The sequence below is a fragment of the Cucumis melo genome, chromosome 4, assembly GCF_025177605.1.
Source record: "Cucumis melo cultivar AY chromosome 4, USDA_Cmelo_AY_1.0, whole genome shotgun sequence".
Taxonomy (NCBI): Eukaryota; Viridiplantae; Streptophyta; class Magnoliopsida; order Cucurbitales; family Cucurbitaceae; genus Cucumis; species Cucumis melo.
The window spans coordinates 4654297-4671225 of NC_066860.1; the positions used below are offsets into that span (position 1 = coordinate 4654297).

The 16929-nt window shown below is 35.2% G+C and overlaps 1 protein-coding gene across 1 annotated transcript in view; it reads right to left on the reverse strand.

The window, feature by feature from the left end:
• Window positions 1-16238, reverse strand: part of LOC107992363 (uncharacterized mitochondrial protein AtMg00810-like) — a 31565-nt gene extending 15327 nt beyond the window's left edge. Inside the window, exon 1 of the mRNA XM_051083185.1 lies at window positions 15408-16238. Within this exon, the coding sequence (XP_050939142.1) occupies window positions 15408-16238 (831 nt within the window). The remainder of the gene's footprint in view (window positions 1-15407) is intronic.
• Window positions 16239-16929: the final 691 nt, after the last annotated feature.

The window sequence follows — 16929 nt, forward strand, 5'->3', positions numbered from 1 at the left end:
TTTAGGAAATGTCTACAATTGGTTCATTCTTTCGTAAACTGTTACGTTGAGAAACCCTCCCATAGCTAGTAGTCTTTAGGTCATACACTCTAGTTTGGATCATTGTGGTCTCCTATTTTATGATATTCGTCATCTTTTTCATTGAAACCTATATATAAAGTAACAGTGTTTTGTCTGACTTTAAGGTAGTGATTTTTGAACAACTTTATATTGTCCAGCCGTCGAAAATTTTCACATTTTTCAAGAAACTTCTCTAGTTACATGTTTATCGATCTAAGTACAAGAGGTAGCAAACCGCCCTTCATGATTGTTGTATAACGAAATTCGAGTTTGGTATATCCTCAAATATTTAAATCTACGTGGGTTCAATCGTTACATGTATTGACCCTCGAGTTTTGCAACACAGGTTTAATCGTATCAACAGTTGTAACGATCGATATATGAAGAAATTCGAGTTTGATATCCTTTCATATTTAAATCCACATCGATTCAATTGTTAGATATGTCGACCCTCGAGGTTTTCAGTTGACGATAAAGCAGAATTACCAAAACACCTCATTCATTTCTGGGGAATGGTCGAACATGGGTGCCTAACTATAGAGAATGGTGTTCGACTGTAGACCAAAATTAATGATTCAATTATATATATGATGATTTAATTTCTTCGGGGTCTTCAATCATGTGAATAGCACGATGAAATCAACGAATTATAGAACAGATATTGCCAATTTTTTGAACACAAAAGAGGGAGAGTGCGAGCGAAGGAGCGAACTTATATACTTTTTTTTTATATCATTTCATTATAGTTGACTGAGATGGAATTTAAACACTTGGAAACAACTGCATGAAAAAGATATAATGTCAAAATATTTCATTACACAATTCTTGGCTCCTTATCTCCGTAGTTATAGCATATATCTTTGCCAGGGTTTTTCGGGTCTTGCAAGCACATGCTATATTCATGAATGATCCATCTGCATGTGGTGCATTTCCCTGCATCCCTTTTGTCGTCAAAGATATTGAACCAGTAGATTTGGTGTTGTCCAGTCCATGTGAAGCTGCAGAAAAACAATGTCGTCCCCACGAGGTTGGGTCTGAACTTGAAGGAGTAGCCTTGTCCAAGCGGAAGGACATGGACTCCTAGGTCATCGTTCTTGGATTTGCAGTGAACGGTGACAGGAATGCCGTATTCAATTTGGTTGACGATTACGACTGTAGTTACTGGTTGGATGAAGAAGTCTGCATCCCTGTCGTCTATGCTTATATCACTACCAGATTCCTCTTGATGTTCTCTAAACAAAATGAGATAAAAATGAGAATAAGAAAAAATACAATTGTTACTTATTTAGAATGTAAGCAGTTTTCAACATTATAAAACAGTAAACAATGAATGAAATGTTAACCTTCGGGTTTCCTCTTGATGTTCAGTATGTTGTTCTTCAGTATGTTTTTCTTCAACATATGGTTGGTCACTGGTGATCATATCTTTTCTATTCTGATCATCATCATTGTCATTCTGATGAGTATGATCATTCCCTTGATTTTTATTTTGATTCTAATAAACAAATAAAAACGAAAATAAAATTAAAAAATAATATATTGTTAAACGAACGTATAAATAAAAGTAAACGATCGCGTAACTTTGATAAACGATCGTGTAACTTTGATAAATGATGGTGGATATAATGTATTATGATAACAAATTTTACCTAGACCAATCTCTCGAGCATCTACTTCATTTCAGACTGCTTCAATGACTGCTTTCTGATTGTGTCATCCATCCTACAAACTATAAAAGTCAGTGTGGATAAATCCTTACGAACTTCTTTTATTTCGTTCTTCAGTTTCTTGTAGGATTTTGAATGACTTTGTTGTTCTTTGTCATTGAACTTCTTTGATCTACAACGTTTCTTGTTGGTGATTGGATGCATTTCAGACTGTCAACCACTATTTGACTTTGTTTCCTTTGTGGTGACAATTGTGGAGATGAGTCTGATTGCTCCAATGATTTATTGTTCATTGCATGATCAGGAGTATTGGTATCATTTTTGTTAATATCTCGAATGGATTCATCGTCCTCCATTTGCATGCTATCATCCCCTCAAATTCGACTCTCCATGAAAGCTTTCTCTTGGGTTAACAGCTTCAATTTAGGTTTAACAACAGTCTGCAATGTAATCGTATTAAACGATCATGTAATTGTATTAAACGATCGCTGACAAGTTTTACTTACATTTTTGTTGTCGAATATGTTCTAAGTTTTGTAAGATGGAGCTTGTGTACAATTCCATCTAAATATCCTAGGGATTAATCCCTTACTGTTTCTTGTGGCCAGGTGCTCACTTGCAGTTGAGAGTACTTCATAAGCCCACACCTACAACATTTAAGCAAATATGTTAAACTTTGATGTTTAATTTGCATTTAATTAAAGTGTATAAACAAATAAAAATCACCCTAAAAGCAAGCACGTAGCCTTTGATGTTGTAGTATGCCACTGCTTTGGAACTTGTTGTCTTCTTTAGCTCGTATGCTTCTTTTTTCCCTTGTAGACTTGTCTTTAAACTGTTGAGTAGACGAGTGTAGAAGAAAGTTGACCAATCGATGCTTTTAAATGCTTCTTCATCATCAACTCTTCCCAAAAATATCCATGTCAAACTGTGTTTTCTTATCCTTCCCGACCATCACAGTTTCTATAAAGACAACCAAGGCGACCTTCACAGCATCGTCATCATTTGTAAACTCAAAATTCTTGAAAATTTTCTCAATTTCCAAGCATGTTATTAGTTTCTTCTTTTCTGATCCGAATAGAAGACTTTGTAGGCGCTTGTTATCGTAATCTTTCTCCAATGTTGTGTTTGTTGGCCACAATCCAATTATGATGTTAAATTTCTTTTGGGTGAAACAGACGTTCTTCCTCAAAACTGAAAAACAGATTCCATCTGCGTTACCGTCTTCAAGTATCTGCCTCAACAAGAAATGATGGATCAACTGGCCATTGAAGACCATGTTGACATTCAGCAATGGATCAAAAATTGTTTTATCGAACATTTGCAGCTGTTCCTTGGTCAGTTTATCCTTAATAAGACTACCGATATTGTGCACTTGGCATGAGACAGTGGCAGGGAAATACTTGTCGCTAGGTAAAGCCATCCTGAAAATATAGTAAATCGGCAAGTAATAAATTTAACAATTTGGAGAATAGAAGTTTAAACGAATCTGAAACCCTAAACGCTTGACAATAAGAATTTAAAAACAAAACGATAGTTTTTCAAGACAGAAGTCGAAACCTTTGAGATATAAAGAAAGGAAAAGTGTAACGTTATAGTAGGAAAAGTTTAGAAAAATACATTTTGACGTTGAAGAAAAAAATGGACTGAGAGAAAAATGGACTAAGTGATCAGTGCGGTTATCTATTGCGAAGTGACGGAAAACGAAGAAGGTAGAACGTATATATTGGTTGTTTTTACCAAAGTGGCAATATTGTAAATTCGCGTACTTTTTTTAAAATGTTGAATCGCATCTTGGGTGTTTAATATATATATATATATATATATATATATATATACATATATATATATATATATATATATATAAGCGATCGTGTAATTATTTCAAAACGATCTTTTAAATATGTATATACGATCATGAAAGCAGCTGTGTAGCAAATAATTAAAAATATATATAAATTAAAGAATTACAAACTAAACGAACAGTCGTGTAAAATATAAAAACGATCATTTAATAAAATTAAACATCATTTTTTCGTTATTTTAAACGATCATTTAGTTGTTTTTAAACGATCGTTTAGTTGTTTTCAAAAGATCGTTTGGTTGTTTTAAACGATCGTCTGGTTGTTTTTAAACGATCATTTAGTTATATTTAAATGATTGTGAAACCAGTTTTTTGTGTTCCTAAATGAATAAGTCAGTTGTTATTTTCGTCTTCTTCATCTATCTGGAAGCACATAAAGTAAGAATGTTCGGAGACATCATTAAGAAATATTCATTAATTAGTGTAATAATTAGTACATTGGTAGAGAAATTTCTAATCTTGTATGCTCGACTTCTCGGTATATGAAATTGGATTGGTACACGTTAATCTGTTGTGACCTATTTGTTTACACCGACCACACTTATGCAATTTCGGAGCTTCACCAACACTTGAAATCCTCTTTTTCTTCAGTCGACCTACTCTTTTGACTACTTTTGGAGGTAAAACAGTCATATGTACGTAGTCTTCGCTTGTCTTCCAATCTGACTGATTCCTAACTGGGTAGACGGCCTCCGTATATGCGGCCAACAAACATTCATTAGTGTAATAATTAGCACATAAACTATAAACATTTATATTGTGATCCCGTGCTACAGCAATGGCATGTGTGCATGGTAGCTGCTCAACTTGAAACTCCTTGCAAGTGCACTCTTGAGTCTGAAGATTTACGACCTCCTCCTTATCTAAATCTTTGACATGAAATTGGTAACAGTCAATTGGGTTGACCTTCATTGTCAAAGCTCGTTCTTGTTTCTTTTGAAGAACTAACTCTGCCCATTTAGTCAATGTAGACGTCACTTTAATACCTTCTTCTCGACGCTCCCAAAACCAACGTTGTAGTAAAGCTCGAACATGTTCAAGGAATGAAGCAATAGGCAAATCTCTAGGTTCTTTCAGTATATAATTCATGGACTCTGCTATATTTGTTGTCATCATGTTATATCGTCTTCTTGAGCAGTGAACACGAGACCACCGTGCAATTCCAACATCATTTAAATATTTTCCTGAACCATTAGGAAATGCAAGAATATTTCTCCACGCTTCTAGAAACGTTGATTCACCATATGTTCTTGATGCATTGTAAAACAAAGTAGCAACCGTCTCATTCTTATATTTATCATGCAAATTTTGAGACAAATGTTGGACGCAAAGGTCGTGGAATGCAAAGAGGAAAACTGATGAAATACCCTTGGAGAAGCATGTTTTTTGATCTGTCACGAAGCCTAGATTAGGCATCTCCCCTATTGCACCTTTCAATTTTTCTAAGAACCACTGTATTAAGTCATATGTTTCTCTATCAACTACTCCAAAGGCTAGAGGATAAATCTGATTGTTACCATCTAAGCAAACGGCCACTATAAACTGACCCCGATATTTGTTCTTAAGAAATGTTCCATCCATGACTATGACCGGTCAATGCAATTTAAGAATCCTCTGACACATGGACCAACAGCCATAAAAAGATATTTGAAGAAACGATCATTTTTTAGTTTCATGTGAAATATTGTACCTAGATTTGTAAGTTTGAGTGCTTCACCATATTTACGCAAAAGATTATATGACTCTTCAGGAGACCCTCGCACTCGTTCATATGCATTTTCTCTGGCACGCTATGCTTTTTCATAACTCATATTTATGTCATAGTCTTGCCTCATGTCTTCTATGGTATCACGTGGTTTGTATAGGCGACCAGCTCCCTTGAATTTGGACTTTATTAAATTCTCCAACAACCCAAGATTTTGCTTGCCTATGGTCATGATTCAAAAACTCAAGAGAACACGAATGAACTTTGACATACTTTTTAATCTTGAATATATTTGAAACCTTCAATCTCACCGCTCGCAATCTCCAACCACACTTGTTGTCGATGCATCTAACAAACAAAACCTCTTTTGTAGACTTTTTTACTACAAACTGAAGAAAAAAAATCATTGTCAACACACTTAATCTCATTGACAAATCTCTCTTGCAAAAAAATATTTGTCCTACATCCAACTCCTCACTTATAGAGCTTTCTTCGGTCCAACCACTTCTTTTTGCCTTCAACTTTCGAGTAGAGAAGTTGTACTGAACTTTACCTTTTCTTTTGCAATCTTTTGTAGGAGCATCTCTTTGTTGTAGGGTCTCAAACAATTTATTGTTCATCTCAACTGACTCCCATGTAAAAGTATCATCTTTTGAATCATATGACTCATATGATTCCCATATAGCTGAATTGGTATCTATCATGTTATCACACAAGCCAACCTGAACTTCACCAATATCAACTTCATTGTCATGTAATGTATCCATTCCAATTGGAGGATGAGGGTTTAAATTTTGAACTTGGTTGCTCCCAGATACTGATTGTAATCTTTGTTTAACACTTTCTTGCTTTGATTGCTTGTAGGCTCAAATGATACTTATAGGAGACCTCCAATGGATTTTCACTAAGCATATAAAACTTCAAATCACGGTCATTGCTTAACTCAAATGGAAGAGCTTCATTTTCCCCTTTTATCTCATATATACATCTTATCTTTATGATTGAACTTTGTAGGGTCAAATTCATCCTGTAAATCTTTGTGTGTTATTTCTTTACTGACAACAATGCCTTTTAACACGCCTCCTTCATATTTTCTTCGTCCCTCATCCCATGCACCACCGTAACGCACTAAAATCCGAACATGTGACACCCTTAAACTACCTTAAGTTTTTTAGTTCCTACAAAAATTGATTTGAACTTAAGAACCTACGAGATGCTTGCGAGATGTTTGCGAGATGCAAAGAAATAACAAAAATAACTGTGAGATGTGTGCGAGATACGTGTGAGATAAAGCATGAGGGCCTAAGAGACTTACTAAACATGCAAAGAATAGCTCTAAATGGATTAGGAAGTGTACCAATTTGATTTTAAAATAAATAGTGAAAGTTTGAAACATGCGAGATACGTGCGAGATAAAGCATGGGGGCCTAAGAGACTTACTAAGCATGTAAAGAATCGCGCTAAATGGATTAAGAGTTGTACCAATTTGATTTTGAAATAAATAGTGAAAGTTTGGAACGTGCGAGATACGTGCAAGATAAAGCATGAGGGCCTAAGAGATTTACTAAACATGCAAAGAATCGCTCTAAATGGATTAAGAGCTGTACCAATTTGATTTTGAAATAAATAGTGAAAGTTTGGAACGTGCGAGGTGCATGCGAGATACGTGTGAGATAAAGCATGAGGGCCTAAGAGACGTACTAAACATGCAAAAAATCACTCTAAATAGATTAAGAGGTGTACCAATTTGATTTTGAAATAAATAGTGAAAGTTTGGAGTGCAAGATGCGTGCGAGATACATGCGAGATAAAGCATGAGGGCCTAAGAGACTTACTAAACATGCAAAGAATCGCTCTAAATGGATTAAGAGGTGTACCAATTTGATTTTGAAATAAATAGTGAAAGTTTGGAATGCAAGATGCGTGTGAGATACCTTCCACAACTATTGCATAAAGGTTTCCTAGTCGTACTAACTACAGATTCTTATCCTGACTATGAAACTGTAATCGACCTTGTTGGTTGACTAAAGCTTCTTTTTCTTGGTCTTGAGTAGGCATTCCCTGTGCTTATTTCTCATGATAGTTGTCTGCTGGAACGAGTCTGGAAATCCTTCTTCCCTAACACTCATGGAACAAAATGTTTTTGTTCTCGTCTCTGCTGTTTCTTAAAGGAAGTGTCTTGCTTTTGCTCCTCCTCTGGTTCATCCTCCTCCAAGCTTTGCTCGAGTCGTAAAGTTGTACTAATCAACTGAGAAAAGTCTGATTTTGCTGCTACTGCCGTTACCAGAGTGTGTATCTCCTTACGTAAACCTTTTTCAAATTTCATACATCTTTTTTCTTCAGTTCCTACCATTGAACCGACATACTTTGAAAATTCAGTGAACATCCTTTTATATTCCGCTACTAACAATGATCCCTAAACCAATTTCATAAATTCCTCTCATTTCTTCTCACGATAAGTTTGAGGATAATACTTCTCTTTAAAGATGTATCTAAAAGTTCTCATAATCCATGGTATCTATACCACTTCGTTAGGCCTCAATGGATTTCAACCAATTTTCAGCTTCTTTCTGTAGTAGAAATGAAGCCAATCTTACTTGCCTTTCCTCACGACAACCCATTACTTTAAAACATTTTTCCACTAAGTTCAACCATGCTTTAACATATGCAGGATCCGTTGAACCTTCAAATGTTGTTGCACCTAAAGCTTTTAACCATTCTATTTCATACTTTTTTTTAGTATCTTTCAATGCAAATTCTAAAGTTTCAGTTATCTTCTAGGCGAAACTGGCCAACATTCTTTCTTCTCTCTTTACCTGTCCTTGTGGAGCACTTTACTCTCCTTTCGACTGCTTATGGTTAGAGTCTCACATCTTTTCCTCTTCTTGATGTCTATGTCTTTTAGTTGTGCAAACCATGACTCATATAACATATCAACTCATCAGATATGCTATAGGTAACTTCTATATAAATGCATGAGACTTAACTCAGCTTACTATTCTCTAGAACTCATTTAACTTAGAGTCAGTTCTCTTCCTTATTCAAGGAAACCGACTCATGTCAACACGATCATTTACATCATTTTAAATGATGGAAAAAAGATTTCAAATTTAAACTATTGTGTTGATCATGGTAAATGATCGTGTTGATAATGGTAAACGATCATTTAGATCATGTCAAAACGATATTTAAATAATCTTGATATTCTCGAATATGAGAAAGATGAAATAGCTTCAAAGAATCTTGCCGAAAACGGTGAAGATAAAATAGGAGACTTAAATAGAATAATGAATCGTCTAAAGTATAAGAAAGAAAATCTAGAAGAGGAGATGCAGAAATCTGGAAGAGTAAATGAATAAATTGCAAAGAAGAAAGAGAAGTGACAAACCGTCTACAATATTTGAGGGCAAATTTAGAATTTATGAAACTATTGTACCAGCTTCATGGACTTTTGCTTTTTGTTACACGGGTTGTATATACTTTTGGGTTTTGTTACCTTAATGTAAATTAACCTTAATAAAATCTATTGTATTATAGTTATTCATTTTGCAATGGAATTTATGTGTATTTTTATATAATTTAATGAATTCTATATGTTATTTTATTTTATTTTTTTACATGATTAAATTATATCTAAACAATATAATATGAGAGTAAAAACAATGACTATGGATTGAAGGCCATGACTATTTTTATATAATTTAATGAATAAGGAGAAATGCTAACATGGGAACAAAATAATCCATCTTCCTTAAGTTTAGAATCATTCTAAATTTTAAACTAAAATTAAAATCGTCAAATAAGATTCGTTGGAAAAAAAATTAAATATCCAATAATTTACCAAAAAATAAATATGACTAATTCCATGTTAAATGGAGTAAAATATATAAAAAATTTAAATATTTGAAAATAAAATCAATTTCGAATTTTACTCAACAAGGACATAAAATATAACCTAGATAGTAGAGCAAATGGTAGAATAGTCTCAAACCTATGAAACACATATATGGACACTCATACCTAATACGAATACAATCTAATATATATCTATGTCGATTCGTTAAGATTGAGCTCATGGAAGAACTTAACGTTTAAACTTAAAAGGATAGTTGTTGGATTGATTCTAAACGCACTACAAGAAACTGAGGTTCTCCCAACGTCGAGAAAGACGTCGGCAGAAAAATAGTCGAGAATAGTTGGCTCTTCCAACGCCAAGCGTAAGACGTCGAGAGAAAAGGCTTGTCCCCACGCTAAGCATAATGCGTCGAGACACGCATCGGGAATAAGGCCACATTAATTATGGCAGGCATGTATTCCTGACGCATTATGCATGGCATCGAGGCCAGAGTCAGAAATAAAGAGCATTCCCGATGCAATTGTTGTGCGTCGGCAAAGCCCCTTCGTAAATTAGGGTAAATTAATTATGGTGGGCATGTATCCCCGACGCTATGCTTTATGCGTCAGGGATGACGTCGGAAATAAGGATCATTCCCGACGCTATTATGGTGCGTCGAGAAAGGTGGAGCATTCTCGACGTCTTCGTGAGCGTCAGGAGATCCCCTATAAATTTATTTCAATTCTGTGAATCACAAAACCAAAACAAAAGAGTAAGAAAGAAAGGGAGAAACGAAAGACGGACCATTTCACCGTCATGCCCTACTATTGTGGCCTTCGCCGCCCTCCGTCCTTGCCGCCATACATTGAGGTAAGTTTAAAATCGTTAATTTTTAGGTTTAGGGTTTTTTTTAAAAAAAAATGTTTTAGGATTTTGTTTTGGAATATTTTTTTTTTTTTGTTAAATGTATTGTTGTATTGATGTGTGTTGAGTTAAAAGTTTAATTAATGTTGTTGAATTAAAATTTGAAGGGGGGGTTTATTGTTGAATTGAAATTTGAAACGAGGAAGGGTTATGGTTGAATTAAATTTGAGGGGGGCGGGGGGTGGGTTAGGGTTAAATTGAAATTTTGAAGGGGGGATAGGGAGATTTATGTTTGAATTGAAATTTGAAGGGGGGGGATTAATTGAAAATTTTGAAGAGGTGGAGGGATGAACTGAAAATTTGAATTGGGGGAGGGTTCAATAGAAATTTTGAAGAGGGTGGGGGGTTTGAATTGAAAATATAATGTGTTAAGATTTGCTTTGACTATACTACAATTATGGTAGCTTGTTTGTGTTGAATAACTTTGTTTGTTGATTTGAGATGACTATCCTGTAGTTATGGTAGCCTTTCTTGTTTTGAATTTGTTTATGTTCGGAATGGTTTCAAGAGGTGGTAGTAGGATAGCTTGTAAGGTAGCGTTGTTGGAAGAGGTGGGTAGGATGCGAAGATTGAAGTATTTTGTTGTTAATAATTAGGTTGTGTTGGTTATCCTGCAGTTATGGTAGCCTTTATAGTTTGAAGTTAGTTTTAGTGAAAATTTTGAGAGATTGTATATTACTGAAAAATAGTTAAAATTCATGGGAGTAAGTTATGGATGTGAGAGGAGAGAGATATGTTTCTAATCAGACCTATTTATGTTTTAGGGACTTAAATAATGGACAGGTGTTGGATGAAACTTAGAAATAAGTTCTCCCTTGAGTATAGACAGGAAGTGACCTAATGCTTAGAATTTGCCAAGTTTCACATTGATGCCTACGAACGATTAAGGTGTCCATGCAAGAGATGTTTGAATTTAAATTAGAGCTCATTAGAGGGTGTGGAATGACATCTACTGACCCTTGGAATATCCCCCTACTACACAGAATGGGTGTATCATAGAGAGACATTAAGCTTTAGAGGTACAGAAAAAACTTTAAGGAAGGAACTAGTAGTAATCCTTTTGATGAAGGAACTAGTAGTAGGCAATTTAATGAAGAAGATGATATGTTTGGTATGCTAAATGATTTACAAGCCCCAATTGAACAGGAAGAGGAAACAGAGGAATATCGTTTGAAAGATGAAATACCGATGAATGTTGGGGTAGATATAAATGAAGATAGAACAAAGAACAGACGAAAGGTTGCACGTACAATATCATTTGGGAAGAAATGTATGGTTATTTAAGTGTTAGTGGTATGACACCGACCTAAACAAAAGTCAAAGAACACACGTTGAACTAGGATACAAATCTCTCAACACGTCCCGTTTTTGGTACGTAGAGGAACCTGTAATTTTTTAGACTTAATCATATTAAGTTTTTTACGTAGATGACCCAAAAAATGGTAGCAATTGAAAAGTTGTGCAAGTCATCCAAAATAAGCGTATATGAGACGTGTAAGAAGTGGAGGATATTGAGAACGACCACATTAATGTACTAGAAATCGTTGTAAGCCATCGAGTGGATGACCACATCGAGGATGACACTCTGTGTAGGTTTGATGTTGATTCCATAATCATTGAAAGACTGATTGTGCGTCATTTCACTGACGACTTCATCGACGATGTGGATGAACAATTGTCATATGCAAGTGATGACGACGAATTATAGTGACAAACCATGTACCCACATATTTATGTAGTTTATATATTTGATTCTAGCTATGTGTTCGTATTTGCTTATTGAATGTTTGTTTTCTATATTCAGATGCATTATGTCATACCTACGTAATAATTTTATGAGAAAGATGTTATGTTCCTCGAGTTTGAGGACGATTTAGATAACCTTGCGAGAGGGTCATCGTCCGCGGGTGACAATACGGGTGAGTCTAAGAATTTCCTTCATTTTAACTTAGGATTATTTCATGTTTTTCTCTAGCATTATATGTAATTATAATTTATTGAGCAGGGTCGTCTTCTCAACCACCTTCGACTTCAACTTCTAGAAGACATGCGCAGTCTCGACTCTTAGAGTTGGAGCATCACGTTGCAGTCAATGGGCGCATTCCGATGACGATCGCCCCTGGAGCGGAGAAACCTATTTCCCTATACGTTGTTCGCTTCAGCCAGGCGATAGACATGTGCGTGCAAAAGATATTTCAATCGTTGCCTTAAGTGGATGGGCGTTGGCAGAGAATACATTGAGGTCATCAATGGTGACCTTTAGGTAATTAAGTCCACTACACATTTATGATTTCATTTGAAACATATGTAAGTTAACCAATCTAATGTGTTATTTTTGTAATGTGTAGCTGTTTTTTGTGCTTGATTTCAATGATCAAGCAATGAATAGGTTTGTTGAGCATTAGATGCTCAACACCTTTAAAGAGTTTCGGGCCGACTGTCACAGACACTTCAAAAAGTACAACGACCTCGAGGAGGCTCGTGCCAACCCACCAAATGTATTGGTTGGACGTCATGAGGATTGGCACTTCCTCTGCGACCACTACATGTGCATTCCAGGTATAATCATAGCAGCAGGTCAAAGTTGTTTCTACAACGACAGCACAAGCTCGCTGAGTAAAAAGGGAAGTCGATCGATCGTGTGGAGTTGTTTCGAGAAACACATGTTTGAGTCGGGACGTCCATGTCGCAGGTCGCAGAGGATGTGCATGTAAGTTATCGAACCAACACTTATGCCCTTATTAATTATCCTCTTTCATTATATATTTTTGCATTACCTAACTTAGTTTTTAAATTTGTTGCAGAATTAAATGCTGGAACTCTAGTCCCAGCCTACCCCAGAAGGTAGTTAGTCACTCTCTGGGGATGAGATATGTGATCAGGTGTTGGGTAGATGACCAAGCTACTCAAAAGGCCTTGGTTAGGGACCCAAGCCGAAGGCCCGCAAGACGACGAGTGCAAGCAGCTCCACGACGTCATGGTCTCAATCGGCCACAGAAAGAGAGATTCAAATACAAGCTAAACTTGATCAAGCTTTGGAACGGATTAAATTGCAAGATAGAAATTACCAAGCATTAGCTTCAGAAATGGAACAAATGCGGAAGCTGATACAGGACATGACTCGAGCACAGCAAGGACCAGCACATGATCCTTAGCTTTGCGGCACATATATATGTTCCCATTATTCTTAAGTTTTTGCAATGATAGTATACAGTGATGCTAATTGATATATATGTACTAAACTTAGCTACTTTTGTATCATTGTAGAACCCGCAATGTAGAATGGCATGTACGAGCCTCGTTAGGAGACATATAACTTTGTTTGCGCTTCTTTGTATTATGAATGCTAGATTTTTTGTATTATGAATGCTATTATGTTTTTTAAACTTCTTCGTGTTATGAATATTAAATCTTTTCTTTTTGAATTTGTGTTTGTATTTCGTAATTAATTTATATTGAATTTTCTTTAATTTAATTCAAAACGAATATCATTATTTCACAAAAATAGAGAACTTGTTTTAGCAATATTTTAGGAAAAAAATTAAAATTACATATTTTTTTAAAAAAATACATATAAAAAGGAATTCCCGATGCAACATAACATCGGGGATAGTTCTTCTGACACATGTCCAACGTCGAATAAGGAAACGTCGGGGGATGTAATTCCCGACGCCATGACAGGTGTCGGCATAAGATACTTGAGGATAGTTATTACCGACGCGGTGAGATGCATCGGGAGAGTTATTCCCGACGTCTTGTTGGTCGTGCGTTTTTGTTTAATATTGTTGGTCGGAATTCCCGACGTCAATCCTTCTCCCTACGCGTTTCTTTTGACATGTGTCTCGAAGCTGTAAACGACGTCGGAATATCGTTTTTGTTTAATATTGTTTTCTGTATGTCGAGAGCCCCCCCGTCTCTTGTAGTGAGGTAACAAAAGGGTGGCGTCAGTGATAGACAACATTTGGTTATTTTTATATATATTGCAATTCATTTTCGAATATTTGAAAAAAAATTGATTTAAAGTATTAACAAACAAGGCATGCACACATAAAAATATATATCGCAAAAGAATTGACAATTATAGTAAAATTTAAGCTTACCTTCTTAAATAGATATTATACTGTATACAATGAAAAAAGTTATTAATAATATAGTCTACCATTAATAAATTTTATAATTTCTTAAAACTTTAAACTTTTTGGTCTATAGTAATAGTATTAGTTATTAAATTACCAAAACATTTAATAAACTTTATAGCTTGAAACCATTATAAGTGGAGAAACAAACGACTTTACTACTTTTGATACTAAAAGTATATATAAATACATCATCTTCCAAATCCAACTTCACTTCAAAAATCAAAATAAAAAGAAGAGATATAGGAATCCAATGGCAGCAAAGAAGATGACAATTAAAAAATGTGAAGAACTCCCAAAGTGCGAGTATCGAAATGACCCGGTTCTGATAAAACCAATAAGCGAAACTCCGAAGCATATTCTACGTATCAAATATTCCTAAGGTTTTCGATAAAATGTGTTTTAGTTTACACAGAATCAATAGAAGCAGAATGGTTGAAATTTTGTCTTTCAAGAGTTCTAATGGATTATTATCCACTAGCTGGGCGGCTGAGGGGCTGTCCCATGAACTCTCAGAAGCTTGAAGTTGATTGCAATGGAGAAGGAGCTTTGTTTGCTGAAGCTTTTCTGGACCTAAATTCTCATCATTTTCTTTCATTTTGTTATAAATCACCAAACGCAGCTTTTTGACGAAGACAACCCTTTTGTTTAAGCCTAAGCTGCTGGATCCCCTAAATCTCCCTCCTCTCCTTCTTCAAGTTAATACTTTTTCCTTTTTTTAATCTTAAATTTTCCTTAGTAACAACCTTATGATATATTATTTTTTGTACAAATTTAAATCTCTTTTTTCAATAGCAATTTCTTCTTTAACACAAACAGTGTTGGAAGCGTTTGATGAACACCCCAAATAAATAATCACCAAATAGAATATTTGATAGAAAACAAAAACCTTTTTGGAAGACTTGTTGTGTGTATTCAACTCACACTTGGATTAATTTAGATTACAACATTTCAATCCTATTTATAGGATTGTCATGAGAATAACTCATATCACAATTAAATACAACAAATTAAATCCTACATTTAACTAAGGTGAAACTCTTACTAAATTAACTCTAACATTTTTAACTCACATCCTTCTCTAACTTACATAAATTAACTCACATATAACTTATTTATTTAAAACATGTTTAATTTTCAACATCCTCCCTTAAACATGTTTTTTTTTTTTTTTTGAAAAACTCAAAGAAAAGTTCTGGTTGTCAAACACATTAACTTTGAGTGTCTTCGTAAAAATATCTGCAATTTGATCTTCAGTCTTCACATATTCAACTTGAACCTCCTTCCTTGAAATGCAATCTCTGATGAAGTGAAATCTTGTATCAATGTGTTTGCTACGATCATGGAACACAGGATTCTTTGCTAAAGCAATTGTTGACTTATTGTCTACATGAATCACAGTTGGATCATCTTGCAAAATTCCAACTGTCTTTAACATATTTCTTAACCAAACTGCATGACAAACACATGAAGCTGCAGCAACGTATTCTGCCTCACAAGTGGATAATGTCACAATAGGTTGATTCTTAGAACTCCATGTAAATGCAATATTGCCAATGAAGAAAACATATCCACTAGTGCTCTTTCGATCATTAGTATCTCCAGCCCAGTCACTATCACAATAGCCTTCGAGCTTGAATTCTTTAGATGAAGAATAAAACAACTCATAGTTAAGCATACCTTTGAAGTAACGAAGAATTCTCTTTGCCACTTTCAAATGAGTAGTTGTAGGAGATTCCATAAATCGACTCACCAATCCAACGCTGAAAAGAATATTTGGTCGTGTGCAAGTCAAATATCTTAAACTCCCAACCAAATATTTGAAATATGAAGGATCAACATCATCTCCTTCTTCATGTTTGGACAGTTTGGTCCCAGTTTCAATCGGAGTTGCGACAGGCTTAGAATTCATCATATTAAACTTCTCTAGAATTTCTCTAGTATATCGTTCTTGAGAGAAGAAAATTCCTTCCTCTAACTGCTTCACTTCAATGCCAAGATAATATGACATTAGCCCTATATCTGTCATTTCAAATTCTTGGGTCATTACGTTCTTGAGATCTTCAAACACACTTGCACATCCACGTACAAACAAACTACCAAAATATCTCCATGACTATTAACCTTAATATAAAGAGAATGTTCATAAGTACACCTCAAATACCCATTATCAAGGAAATATTTGTTGATTCTGCTATTCCACATTCTTGGTGCTTGTTTCAAACCGTATAATGTCTTCAATTTTAGAACTTTATCCTCTAGGTCTTTCACATAATAACTAGGAGGCTGTTCTATGTAGACTTCTTGTAACGACCCAACTTTCCGGACTAAGCTGAGGTCACTACTCAGTACTAAGACTCGACCACGAAACACAAAAATTCATAACGGACCGGTTACAATTCATTAAGACGTTAGAAATATTACAAAAACAGTTTCGGGCCCTATTTTAAATCACATTCACGAAAGTTTCAAATAAAATACTCAAGTCATCAACTCAAAATCACAAAACCGAATATTCTAACAAAATACATCAGCGGAAGCATAAAGAAACCAGACGCGTCCATATGGCCTTCACGCGTCCTTCCTGCCTCTCGTCGGTCTGCCCCTCGCTGTACCCTTACCTGAAAAGTTAAAGAAGAGAAAGGGTGAGTATAAAATATACCCAGTAAGGGACCCACTACTGGGCCCGTCAGGGAACAACAGTTAACTTCCTATTCAGGGGTACCCTACGTAAACAG